This window comes from Salvelinus namaycush, chromosome 18 (assembly GCF_016432855.1).
Source record: "Salvelinus namaycush isolate Seneca chromosome 18, SaNama_1.0, whole genome shotgun sequence".
Taxonomy (NCBI): Eukaryota; Metazoa; Chordata; class Actinopteri; order Salmoniformes; family Salmonidae; genus Salvelinus; species Salvelinus namaycush.
Window position 1 is genome coordinate 23,978,327 of NC_052324.1, and position 14,303 is coordinate 23,992,629.

The following is a 14,303-nucleotide window of genomic DNA, read 5'->3' on the forward strand; positions in this document are numbered from 1 at the left end:
AGTTTTATAACGGAGCAGACGCCTGGAGCAGACGCCTGGAGCAGACTCCTGGAGCAGACGCATGGGGCAGACGCCTGGGGCAGACGCCTGGGGCAGACGCCTGGGGCAGACGCCTGGAGCAGACGCCTGGGGCAGACGCCTGGAGCAGACGCCTGGAGCAGACGCCTGGAGCAGATGCCTGCTCCGCACATAAATCAACCACTGAAAGAACACCAGGGCTAATAACAAATAAAATGTTATTTGAAGTTGACATTGAAAATGGTTAAGGTTAAGAATAGGGATAAGGTTAGGTCAGGGTTATGGTTCGGTTAATGGTAGGGGTGAAGGTTACTAACCGTGACAGTATGGTGCATGTCTCTGTGTCTCTGTGCCTGCCTGTTGGCTTATGTGAGTGTGTAGACGCATTTATGTTTGTTTACTAGAAAGGTTTGTGACCTATGTGCAAGCTGTGGCTACACAGATGTAGCTAAAAGATGATGAAACCCAACAGAGTGCAATAATTGCATGGCTGTTTTGCTGGGAGGGAGAAATGTTAAAGGATCCCCTCTGGTGCACAGCAAATAAATAGAAAGTTGGAATGCATCGGCAGCACCGGAGAATTATGGACCAAGGAATAGGTTTTAAAGGGATTGACAGTGCAAAACAGAAAATATGAGTTTTAATTTAATAGCCCCCGCGACATGCAACTGTTCAGGGAAGTCAGGAACCAATACATGCAGTCAGTCAGGAAAGCAAAGGCTAGCTTTTTCAGACAGAAATTTGCATCCTGTAGCTCTAACTCCAAAAAGTTTTGGGACACTGTAAAGTCCATGGAGAACAAGAGCACCTCTTCCCAGCTGCCCACTGCACTGAGGCTAGGTAACACGGTCACCACCGATAAATACATGATCATCGAAAATTTCAATAAGCATTTCTCTACGGCTGGCCATGCTTTCCTCCTGGCTACCCCAACCCCGGCCAACAGCTCCGCCCCTCCCCCCCCCCGCAGCTACTTGCCCAAGCCTCCCCAGCTTCTCCTTCACCCAAAACCAGATAGCAGATGTTCTGAAAGAGTTGCAAAACCTGGACCCGTACAAATCAGCTGGGCTAGACAATCTGGACCCTCTCTTTCTAAAATTATCCACCTCCATTGTTGCAACCCCTATTACAAGTCTGTTCAACCTCTCTTTCGTATCGTCCGAGATCCCAAAATATTGGAAAGCTGCCACGGTCATCCCCCTCTTCAAAGGGGGTGACACTCTAGACGCAAACTGTTATCGACCTATATCCATCCTGCCCTGCCTCTCTAAAGTCTTCGAAAGCCAAGTTAATAAACAGATCACTGACCATCTCGAATCCCACCGTACCTTCTCCGCTGTGCAATCTGGTTTCCGAGCTGGTCACGGGTGCACCTCAGCCACGCTCAAGGTACTAAACGATATCATAACCGCCATCGATAAAAGACAGTACTGTGCAGCCATATTCATCGACCTGGCCAAGGCTTTCGACTCTGTCAATCACCGTATTCTTATCGGTAGACTCAATAGCCTTGGTTTCTCAAATGACTGCCTCGCCTGGTTCACCAACTACTTCGCAGACAGAGTCCAGGATGTCAAATCGGAGGGCCTGTTGTCCGTACCTCTGGCAGTCTCTATGGGGGTACCACAGGGTTCAATTCTCAGGCTGACTCTCTTCTCTGTATATATCAATGATGTCGCTCTTGCTGCGGGTGATTCCCTGATCCACCGCTACGCAGACGACACCATTCTGTATACTTCTGGCCCTTCTTTGGACACTGTGTTAACTAACCTCCAAAGGAGCTTCGATGCCATACAACACTCCTTCCGTGGCCTCCAACTGCTCTTAAACGCTAGTAAAAACCAAATGCATGCTTTTCAACCGTTCGCTGCCCGCACCCGCCCGCCTGCCCGACTAGCATCACTACCCTGGACGGTTCTGACCTAGAATATGTGGACAACTACAAATACCTAGGTGTCTGGCTAGACTGTAAACTCTCCTTCCAGACTCATATTAAACATCTCCAATCCAAAATCGGCTTTCTATTTCGCAACAAAGCCTCCTTCACTCACGCCGCCAAACTTACCCTAGTAAAACTGACAATCCTACCAATCCTCGACTTCGGCGATGTCATCTGCAAAATAGCTTCCAACACTCTACTCAGCAAACTGGATGCAGCCCCTTATACCACCCACCACTGACCTGTATGCTCTCGTTGGCTGGCCCTTGCTACATATTCGTCGCCAGACACACTGGCTCCAAGTCATCTATAAGTCTATGCTAGGTAAAGCTCCGCCTTGTCTCAGCTCACTGGTCACGATAACAACATCCACCCGTAGCACGCGCTCCAGCAGGTATATCTCACTGGTCATCTCCAAAGCCGCCGTTCCTTCCAGTTCTCTGCTGCCAGTGACGGGAACGAATTGCAAAAATCGCTGAAGCTGGAGACTTAAATTTCCCTCACTAACTTTAAACATCAGCTATCTGTACATAGTCCATCTGTAAATAGCCCATCCAATCTACCTACCTCATCCCCATATTGTTTTTATTTACTTTTCTTCTCTTTTGCACACCAGTACCTCTACTTGTACATCATCATCTGCTCATTTATCACTCCAGTGTTAATCTGCTAAATTGTAATTACTTCGCTACTATGGACTATTTATTTCCTACCTCCTCACGCCATTTGCACACACTGTATATAGACTTTCTTTTTTTCTATTGTGTTATTGACTGTACGCTTGTTTATTCCATGTGTAACTCTGTGTTGTTGTTTGTCTCGCACTGCTTTGCTTTATCTTGGCCAGTGTCATGGACGTTGAAGGAGGAGGACCAAGGTGAAGCGTGGTGAGCTTACATTTTCTTTTATTTAATCAAAATGACGCCGAACAAAACAATAAACACTACAAAAACAAACCGTGAAGCTCAAAGGCTATGTGCTAAACAAAGTCAACTTCCCACAAAGACAGGTGGAAAAAAGGGCTACCTAAGTATGGTTCTCATTCAGAGACAACGATAGACAGCTGCCTCTGATTGAGAACCACACCTGGCCAAACACAAAGAAATAGAAAACATAGAAATAAAGAAACTAGAATGCCCACCCTAGTCACACCCTGGCCTAACCAAAATAGAGAATAAAAGCCTCTCTATGGCCAGGGCGTGACAGCCAGGTCACAGTTGTAAATGAGAACTAGTTCTCAACTAGCTTACCTGGTTAAATAAAGGTTAAATAAAAAATTAAATTAAATAAACATTTGAAGCATGAAATTCACACATATTGCACCGTACAGGTAGCCATAGGATTTCAGGGTGGTAATGGTAAGGTAGTGAGAACATGCCTAGCGTTAGGCAGGTAGCCTAGCGGTTAAGAGTGTTGGACCAGTAACCGAAAGGTCACTGGTTTGAATCCCGAAGCTGGCAAGGTGGAAAGATCTGCCATTCTTCCCTTGAGCAAGGCAGTTAACACACAACATGAACTGCTCTCCAGGTGTCAATGATGTTGATTAATGCAGCCCCATGCACCTCTCTGATTCAGAGGGGTTGGGTTAAATGCAGAAGACACATTTTGGTTGAATACATTCAGTTATGCAACTGACTAGGTATACCCCTTTCTTTGCTATAGATTTGAATTCCAACAGGCTCATTAAACCGTTTACATCTAATACTTTGTGAGCTGGAACAATGAATGAATGCTTGGGACTGTTACTGTATGGTATACACAGCTAGACTAAACCCTGATCAAGTAGAACATGCATTTTGCTCCCCCGCCCGCCCAGCTATGGCTAAGGAGCAACCCTGAAAAGAAACCTCTCAGCAACCAATAAATGTCCCAGCTAAAGGATATGTGTCAGAGAGACAATAAAAACATGTTCCCTGTGTGTGACTCATTATGCCACTGTGCTGTGCCTCAAGTAGCCAAGCCTGCATGTTAATAGTCTAATGTCACTGGAGAGAACAGCTTCTACATGTGCACACATAACCTTCACCAATCACAACCATTAAACAATGGGGTATTCAGAGAGGGGAGAGTAAGTGGGTTGGTATTTTGACGCAGCGGCTGCCATTTGTGCCTACCTCGTTTGGTTTAAATGGTTGCCTATTGCCTCTATGGGGACAGTAGGCATGTGCCAATGTTGACTCTTACTTGGTCCTCTTTCAAGATGTTATTTATGCGCCTCCTCTCTGCGCCAGCCTGGGGGACGCTGGGACTAAGCCCAACTCCATGCCAAGTGATGGAGGGCCAAGTGTCGGTTGGAATCTAGTTCATTGTCCCTGTCCACTGAAACAGGCAGGCTTCTGGGAGTCGTGGCTGAGCAGGGCTGGCTGCCATGGGGCGTGCAGGTGTGTGGAAGCAACCAAAACCTCACGCAGACCAAATCACAGTGGAGGTTTTTTTCTGGTTATTTTTAAACTCACTAACAGTGTTCAAGAGCACACCCCCGAGGGTTCATCATCCCTCTCTCCCGCTCTCTACTTTTCCCTCGTTCATTCTCCTCTCTTCTCTGAACACACACACACACACACACACACACACACACACACACACACACACACACACACACACACACACACACACACACACACACACACACACACACACACACACACAGACAGACAGACAGACAGACAGACAGACAGACAGACAGACAGACAGACAGACAGACAGACAGACAGACAGACAGACAGACAGACAGACAGACAGACAGACAGACAGACAGACAGACAGACAGACAGACAGACAGACAGACAGACAGACAGACAGACAGAATCCCACTTAAATTGGACATGTATTTATTGTTAAGAAACTTGACTAGTTTGTTTTATAGGGGAATTGACACCTCTGGCACTTTTCCCACACACAAACAGATGCAATTCTTGTTTGTGACACCACCCTCCACTTTTAAAGAGACAAACATGAATTGGAGAAGTAATGTTTGTGGAGCAATAAGCCAAAACAAAATGCAGTAACACAGGGATTGTGGTTCTTCTAATGAAATATTGGAAACAATCTAGTAGAATCTTCTGGTTTTGCTTGCTCTTTAATATCTAGGTCGGCAGACAGTAGCAGCACTGTAACAAATGCTGATGTAAAATGGGCTTTATAAATTCAATTGATTGATTGATTGATTGAGTACAGCCACAAGGAATGAACAGTTAGATGGTTATACTGAAGAAGCATCTAGACTAGAAGTCTTACCACTGTCACTGTTGTCGTCCACCAGGATGATCTCCTTGAGAAGGTGTGCAGGGGTGTGGTTGACCACGCTGTGGACGGACCGCAAGATGACCGACAAGGCCTCGTTCACAAAGATGAACACCACTGAGATCTGAGGGAGGTCCTCTGGGTAGGTCAACTGCTTGCACCTGTAATGAAACAAATCAGACCGTTTTAGAATTATGGAACACAATTCAGGATTTGGAGAGTGAAACAGTCAAAGTGAGCTGCCCTCTTTCATTTGAATACACCAAGTTTTGTTTGGATGTTCTAAACATTAATTGTATGAGACAGAATATGTTGAAATGCAAAATGTAGGAAGAGTTGTGTATGTACTGTATGTTCAGTGAATGAATGTTGTTTTATATTGTTGTCCCCTAAAAGTGTAACACGGTCCCAAACCATTTTCTGACAAAGCAAAGTAGAGGAAATAGGAACACATAACTTTCTTGTGAGGGTTGTGGCAAGGGAAAGCTGCAGCCTGGCTGTTAATGGAAGATGCAGCGCTTACCTGGCTAGCTCTCTGTCTCTGTCTCTCTGTCTCTCTCTCTGTCTCAACTCAATTCAAGGGCTTTATTGGCATGGTAAACATATGTAAACATTGCCAAAGCAAGTGAAGTAGATAATAATAAAAAGTGAAATAAACAATAAAAATTAACAGAAAGCATTACACTCACAAAAGTTCCAAAATAATAAAGATATTTCAAATGTCATATTATGTGCAAATAGTTAAAGTACAAAAGGGAAAATAAATAAACATGTCTCTCTTTCTCTCTCTCTCTCTTTCTCAATTCAGAAATTAAGAGTAAACATTACACTCACAAAAGTGAAATAATAATATAGACATTTCAAAGGTTATATTATTGGCTATGTGTTGTAACAGTGTTGTACAGTTGTACAGTGTTGTAACAATAGTTGAAATACGAAAGGAAAAACAAATAAACAGATAAATATAGGTTGTATTTACAATGGTGTATGTGCTCCACTGGTTGCTGCTGTGATCTTGCTGCTGTGATGGCACGCTGTAGTATTTGTGTTGTTTCACCCAAAAGATTTAGGACTCTATCAAGATTGGATATTTTTTTCAAATTCTTTGTGGGTCTGTGTAATCTGAGGGAAATATGTCAATAGCAAGGCTATGCTCACTGAGTCTATACATAGTCAAAGCTTTTTGTTAATTCTTTCCATGTGTCAAGTAACTATCTTTTCGATTCCTCATGATTTGGTTGGGTCTAATTGTGTTGCTGTCATGGAGCTCTGTTTGTGTTCGTGAACAGAGCCCCAGGACCAGCTTGCTTAGGAGACTGTTCTCTAGGTTCATCTCTCTGTAGGCGATGGCTTTGTTATGGAAGGATTGGGAATCGCTTCCTTTTAGGTGGTTGTAGAATTTAACATCTCTTTTCTGGGTTGTTCACTGACCACAACCCACTTGTTTTTCTGAGGTCAGACACATTGCTGATGCTCTGTCCCGTGCTCCTTTAACCTAGCTTGTATCTTTTCTCTGCTGACCCCTACGGGCTGTCTGAGCCTCTTTCCTCTTAAATTGCTCCCCAGGTATCAGGTCTGCTGAGTTTGAGGGGCGACAGTCAGCTGGGGGACACGGGGCTACTGCTAGGAGCCGGGATTGGTATCCTTTTTTAGTTTTTAGTTTTTTGGGGAAATTTGGATTGTTTTGAATATGTTGGAGGAAGTTGGGTTGAGGGTGGGACCCTCATTTTAAGGAGGGGGGTGTCACGGCTCCTCCTCTGCAGTGCAGGGGGCGGTTCCTCCTGCAGGCAGAGGAGGGTCGTTAGTGATTGGAGCCACCTGGGCTCAGGGTATAAAACTGCTTCACTAATCACCTCTCTCTCTCTGCTCCTCCAGGTATGATCCTGTTTTGTTTGTTCCTTTGTAGTTTTGCATAGTTTTCACTCAGTCATGTTCACACACACATATTCACGCATCCATGCACTTTACATACACCTTACATTATGATACTTCCACACCTCATTCCTTTTTCTTAGTTTAAAGTTAATAGTTTTGTTTATAATAAAGAACACTTTTAATTGGCCTATACCTGTTGTTCGTGTCCCCTCATTTTTGTCACAGGCTATGAGCCGGCTTGTGACAATAATAATGCAGTGGATTCTCTCTCCCTCCAGTCTCCACAGCCAACTCTCTCTCTCTCTCTCTCCAGTCTCCCTCCTTCTCTCTTGCTCTCCCTCTCTGTCTCTCCCTATCCCTCCTCTCTAACTCCCTCCCTCTCCTCCCCACACTCTCTCTACAGACCAGGAGCTCAACTGCTCCCACTGATTAGGCCTCACACCAACATCATAGTAATTGGAACTGTGGAGCAGTGATTCTAGTGATTGGAATCCGATTTCATGTTGCCGTTTTAAATGACCCAGTTAATGAAATGAATAGCACACGACTACAGTCATGGTTGCTGCTGTACACAAGCACACAAACAGGCACCAGACAGTAGCACTTTCATTATAGATGCTGTTCATTATCATAGCCGGTTGGACTCCTACCATTGCATTTACCTAGGGATTTCACAGTAGCGTAATACTTTCCAGGCATCTAGAGGTAAAGCTGGTCACACTGAAACTGATTCCTATGGCAACCACTGGTACACATGATCATCTTGTAAACCATCCCCCACCAGCATCCTAATTATATTTCAACTACAAATCTCTTTACGCTTCCCATGCTTGTTATGCTCAACAGTGCTGTGTTTTTTCATCTTCTATTTTTCTGGCGTAATCTGGTGATAATGAGGGTACAAGCCATAATGAGATGTTTACATTTTTGAAAATTTCTCACGTTTAGTTGAAATTAAATGTTTATGAGGTGGTGTAGGCAAAACCGCATCACAACAAATTGATTCAAACTTGACTACTAAATATTTTCCCTCTAATGGGCTTCTTCATTTTCACTCTCTCTTGCTCTGAGTAGATGAGAGCAGAGTGCACAAACAAAAATATTCCTTTAATAACATGTACTCTGCAGTCTACACATTATGCTCATTCAGCCTGGCCTCAGAGCCATATGAAGCATACTACGCATATTTTTCTGCACCTCCAAGACATATAATACGTACTAATGGTCTAGATACTTTAGACCGAAACAAAAGCAGTGATGTTGGTCGGGAAGGATGGTTGTGCATATACCACGACTCCCTATCAATCCAAAGGTTGCGTGTTCGAGTCGCGTCAGAGACAACTGTAGCATTTTAGCTAACCCTACCCCTAACCCTTATTCTAACTTTTCATTAAACCTGCTACGCCAAACTTTGTCGTTTTAGTTCTAACCTTTAACGTAAATCATCCTAACCTTTGTTGTTAGTTCTCCTAACCACCAACGTAAATTCTCCCAGTAAATTCTCCTTTGTTGTTACAACGCAACAAGCAGCCTGGTCTCAGAGACATACGTATAATACTCTACGTCCGCCGGGTGGTTGTTATCCTTGATGATCTTTTTGACCATCCTGTGACATCGGGTACTGTAGGTGTCCTGGAGGGCAAGTAGTTTGCCCCTGGTGATGCGTTGTGCAGACCGCGGTACAATTGCCATACCAGGCGGTGATACAGCCCGACAGGATGCTCTCGATTGTGCAGCTGTAAAAGTTTGTGAGTGTTTTAGATGACAAGCCAAATTTCTTCAGCCTCCTGAGGTTGAAGAGGCGCTGTTCCGCCTTCTTCACACCACTGTTCTGGGATACTGTAAAGTCCATGGAGAACAAGAGCACCTCCTCCCAGCTGCCCACTACACTGAGGCTAGGTAACACGGTCACCACCGATAAATCCGTGATAATCGAAAACTTCAACAAGCATTTCTCAACGGCTGGCCATGCCTTCCTCCTGGCGACTCCAACCTTGGCCAACAGCCCCGCCCCCCCCGCTGCTACTCGCCCAAGCCTCCCCAGCTTCTCCTTTACCCAAATCCAGATAGCAGATGTTCTGAAAGAGCTGGAAAACCTGGACCCATACAAATCAGCTGGGCTTGACAATCTGGACCCCCTATTTCTGAAACTGTCCGCCGCCATTGTCGCACCCCCTATTACCAGCCTGTTCAACCTCTCCTTCGTATCATCTGAGATCCCCAAGGATTGGAAAGCTGCCGCGGTCATCCCCCTCTTCAAAGGGGGAGACACCCTGGACCCAAACTGTTACAGACCTATATCCATCCTGCCCTGCCTATCTAAGGTCTTCGAAAGCCAAGTCAACAAACAGATCACTGACCATCTCGAATCCCACCGTACCTTCTCCGCTGTGCAATCCGGTTTCCGAGCCGGTCACGGGTGCACCTCAGCCACGCTCAAGGTACTAAACGATATCATAACCGCCATCGATAAAAGACAGTACTGTGCAGCCGTCTTCATCGACCTGGCCAAGGCTTTCGACTCTGTCAATCACCATATTCTTATCGGCAGACTCAGTAGCCTCGGTTTTTCTAATGACTGCCTTGCCTGGTTCACCAACTACTTTGCAGACAGAGTTCAGTGTGTCAAATCGGAGGGCATGTTGTCCGGTCCTCTGGCAGTCTCTATGGGGGTACCACAGGGTTCAATTCTCAGGCCGACTCTTTTCTCTGTATATATCAATGATGTTGCTCTTGCTGCGGGCGATTCCCTGATCCACCTCTACGCAGACGACACCATTCTGTATACTTCTGGCCCTTCCTTGGACACTGTGCTATCTAACCTCCAAACGAGCTTCAATGCCATACAACACTCCTTCCGTGGCCGCCAACTGCTCTTAAACGCTAGTAAAACCAAATGCATGCTTTTCAACCGTTCGCTGCCTGCACCCGCACGCCCAACTAGCATCACCACCCTGGACGTTTCCGACCTAGAATATGTGGACATCTATAAGTACCTAGGTGTCTGGCTAGACTGCAAACTCTCCTTCCAGACTCATATCAAACATCTCCAATCCAAAATCAAATCTAGAGTCGGCTTTCTATTTCGCAACAAAGCCTCCTTCACTCACGCCGCCAAACTTACCCAAGTAAAACTGACTATCCTACCGATCCTCGACTTCGGCGATGTCATCTACAAAATAGCTTCCAATACTCTACTCAGCAAACTGGATGCAGTTTATCACAGTGCCATCCGTTTTGTTACTAAAGCACCTTTTACGACCCATCACTGCGACCTGTATGCCCTAGTCGGCTGGCCCTCGCTACATGTTCGTCGTCAGACCCACTGGCTCCAGGTCATCTACAAGGCTATGCTAGGTAAAGTGCCGCCTTATCTCAGTTCACTGGTCACGATGGCTACACCCACCCGTAGCACGCGCTCCAGCAGGTGTATCTCACTGATCATCCCTAAAGCCAAAACCTCATTTGGACGCCTTTCCTTCCAGTTCTTTGCTGCCTGCGACTGGAACGAATTGCAAAAATCTCTGAAGTTGGAGACTTTTATCTCCCTCAACAACTTTAAACATCTGCTATCCGAGCAGCTAACCGATCGCTGCAGCTGTACATAGTCCATCGGTATATAGCCCACCCAATTTACCTACCTCACCCCCATACTGCTTTTATTTATTTACTTTTCTGCTCTTTTGCACACCAGTATCTCTACTTGCACATGATCATCTGATGATTTATCACTCCAGTGTTAATCTGCTAAATTGTAATTATTCGATTTATTGCCTACCTCCTCATGCCTTTTGCACACATTGTATATAGATTCTCTTTTTTTCTACCATGTTATTGACTTGTTTATTGTTTACTCCATGTGTAACTCTGTGTTGTTGTCTGTTCACACTGCTATGCTTTATCTTGGCCAGGTCGCAGTTGCAAATGAGAACTTGTTCTCAACTAGCCTACCTGGTTAAATAAAGGTGAAATAAAAAAATTAAAAATAAAACTGTCTGTGTGAGAGGACCATTTCAGTTTGTCTGTGATGTGTATGCCAAGGAACTTAACTTTCCACCTTCTCCACTACTGTCCCTTTGATGTGGATAGGGGGGTGCTCCCTCTGCTGTTTCCTGAAGTCCACGATCATCTCCTTTGTTTTGTTGACGTTGAGTGAGAGGTTATTTTCCTGACACCACACTCCGAGGGCCCTCACCTCCTCCCTTTAGGCCGTCTCGTCGTTGTTGGTAATCAGGCCTACCAATGTAGTGTCGTCTGCAAACTTGATGATTGAGTTGGAAGCGTGCATGGCCACAGTCATGGGTGAACAGGGAGTACAGGAGAGGGCTGTGAAAGCACCATCGTCAGGCCCCAGTGTTGAAGATCAGCGGGGTGGAGATGTTGTTTCCTACCTTCACCACCTGGGGGCAGCCTGTCAGAAAGTCCAAGACCCAGTTGCAGAGGGCGGGATCGAGACCCAGGGTCTCCAGCTTAATGACGCGTTTGAAGGGTACTATGTTGTTACAGTAAATGCTGAGCTGTAGTCAATGAACAGCATTCTTACATAGGTATTCCTCTTGTCCAGATGGGATAGGGAAGTGTGCAGTGTGATGGCGATTGCATCGTCAGTGGACCTATCAGGTAGGGTGGAGGTGATATGGTCCTTGACTAGTCTCTCAAAGCACTTCATGATGACAGAAGTGAGTGCAATGGTCGCGATAGTCATTTAGTTCAGTTACCTTAGCTTTCTTGGGAACAGGAACAATGGTGGCCATCTTAAAGCATGTGGGGACAACAGGCTGGGATAGGGATTGCTCTGAGGACGCGGCTAGGGATGCCATCTGGGCCAGCAGCCTTGCGAGGGTTAACACGTTTAAATGTTTTACTCATGCTGGCCACGGAGAAGGAGAGCCCACAGATTTTGGTAGCGGGTCATGTCAGTGGCACTGTATTGTCCTCAAAGCGAGCGAAGAAGTTGTTTAATTTGTCTGGGAGCAAGACGTCTGTGTCCGCGACGGGGCTGGTTTTCTTTTTGTAATCCGTAATTTACTGTAGACCCTGCCACATACCTCTCGTGTCTGAGCCGTTGAATTGCGACTCTACTTTGTCTCTATAGTGACGCTTTGCTTGTTTGATTGCCTTGCGGAGGGAATAGCTGCACAGTGTATATTCGGTCGTGTTTCCGGTCGCGTTGCCATGATTAAAAGTGGTGGTTCGCTCTTTCAGTTTTGCGCGAATGCTGCCATCAATCCACGATTTCTGGTTAGGGAAGGTTTTAATGGTCACAGAGGGAAATACATCTCCGATGCTCTTGCTAATAAACTCGCTCACAGAGTCAGCGTATACATCAATGTTATTGTCTGAGGCTATCCGGAACATGTCCACGTGATCGAAGCAATCTTGAAGTGTGGAATCCGATTGGTCGGACCAGCGTTGTATTGACCTGAGCGCGGGCGTTTCCTGTTTTAGTTTCTGTCTATAGGCTGGGAGCAACAAAATGGAGTCATGGTCAGATTTTCCGAAGGCAGGGCGGGGGAGGGCTTTATATGCATTGCGGAAGTTTGAGTTTGAGTTTGCATTGCGGAAGTTTGAGTTTTTAGCAATGATCCAGAAAGCTACCAGCTCTTATCGCACATTCGATGTGCTGATAGAATTTAGGAAGTATGGTTCTTAGGTTAGCTTTGTTAAAATCCCCAGCTACAATAAATGCAGCCTCAGGATGTTTGGTTTCCAGTTTACATAGAGTCCCGTGAAGTTCTTTCAGGGCCGACGAGGGATCGGCTTGGGGGGGGATATACACGGCTGTGACTATAATCGAAGACAATTCTCTTGGAAGATAATGCGGTCGGCATTTGATTGTAAGGAATTCTAGGTCGGGTGAACAAAGGGACTTGAGTTCCTGTATGTTGTTGTGATTACACCATGAGTCATTAATCATAATGCATACACCCCCGCCCTTCTTCTTACCAGAGAGATGTTTGTTTCTGTCTGCGCGATGCGTGAAGAAACCGGGTGGCTGTACTCTGACAACATTTCCCGAGTGAGCCATGTTTCCATGAAACAGAGAATGTTACATTCTCTGATGTATCTCGGGAAGGCAACTAGTGTACTAATGTCATCCACCTTGTTATCTAGAGATTGGACATTGGTGAGTAATATGCTTGGAAGCGGTGGATGGTGTGCTCTCCTTCTGAGTCTGACCAGTATGCTATTGCACGACTAACGTAACATAATATATCATTCAAAATGGAGGGAACAATATATGTATAAAATCCTACAAATTGCCCTGAGACCAGGTTAGCTTATCTGGTGAGATAACAGGGCATCCTGGCTCTGTGCATTCTGGGATTTGAAGTGCTGACGATGAAAAGCATGAGTTCAGGTGTAGTGACACATAAAAGCGCCGTGCGCACTGAGTCAGGGTTGTGTGCCTAGTGACAGTGGGGTTGTCCGGGAGGGAATGTGTGTATGTGTGTGGCTGCGTGTGTGTGTGCACCAGATGGAACTCAGCATGACTGCGTTCTGTCCTCTCTACCGATTGAAGCTTGTGGGGATTGTGCAGTCAGTCAGTGCTACCAATGACGTCTCAATGCACCAGAGTCCTGTGTGTGTGTGTGTGTGTGTGTGTGTGTGTGTGTGTGTGTGTGTGTGTGTGTGTGTGTGTGTGTGTGTGTGTGTGTGTGTGTGTGTGTGTGTGTGTGTGTGTGTGTGTGTGTGTGTGTGTGTTTGACTGGAGTGAAATTGACAATGATATGGAGAGGAGAGACTGTCAGGGTGTTTATACATGGTAAATTATACCATTAAATGATCTGATATATAACATTATATTATACCGTTAAATTAGAATCTGAAGCTGTTGTCTAAATAGGTCATACTATAAATCAGGGGTTCCAAACTTTTTTGGCCCGGCGACCCCATTTTGATAACAAAAGAAATGTGTGACCCCACCATGTAAAAAAGTGATGTAATGTTTTAATTGGGGCTATAACAGTCTATTACAAAGCAGTCTGACAGTAGTTTTGACAGTATTTCAATCTGAAGTAAGTATGGTTTGAAGTGACTGAAATGCATCAGGAAGGTATTGGAAAGTTTAGAAGATCATCAGGCAATAATTTTGTATGATCTTCTGTATAGAAAAGAACATCATCATTGATGATGTTCTTATTCCCCCAGTCGTCTGATTTAGTGCCTGGTCTTGTCCACTCTGTTCTAATGAGGCTTGTGGGTATTGTAGAGGGAAACAGAAGAC

The 14,303-nt window shown here is 45.3% G+C and overlaps 1 protein-coding gene across 1 annotated transcript in view; it reads right to left on the reverse strand.

The window, feature by feature from the left end:
* Positions 1 to 14,303, reverse strand: part of galnt9 (polypeptide N-acetylgalactosaminyltransferase 9) — a 122,988-nt gene that overhangs the window by 78,829 nt on the left and 29,856 nt on the right. Inside the window, exon 3 of the mRNA XM_039012819.1 lies at positions 5,195 to 5,361. Coding sequence (XP_038868747.1) covers positions 5,195 to 5,361 — 167 coding nt within the window. The remainder of the gene's footprint in view (positions 1 to 5,194; positions 5,362 to 14,303) is intronic.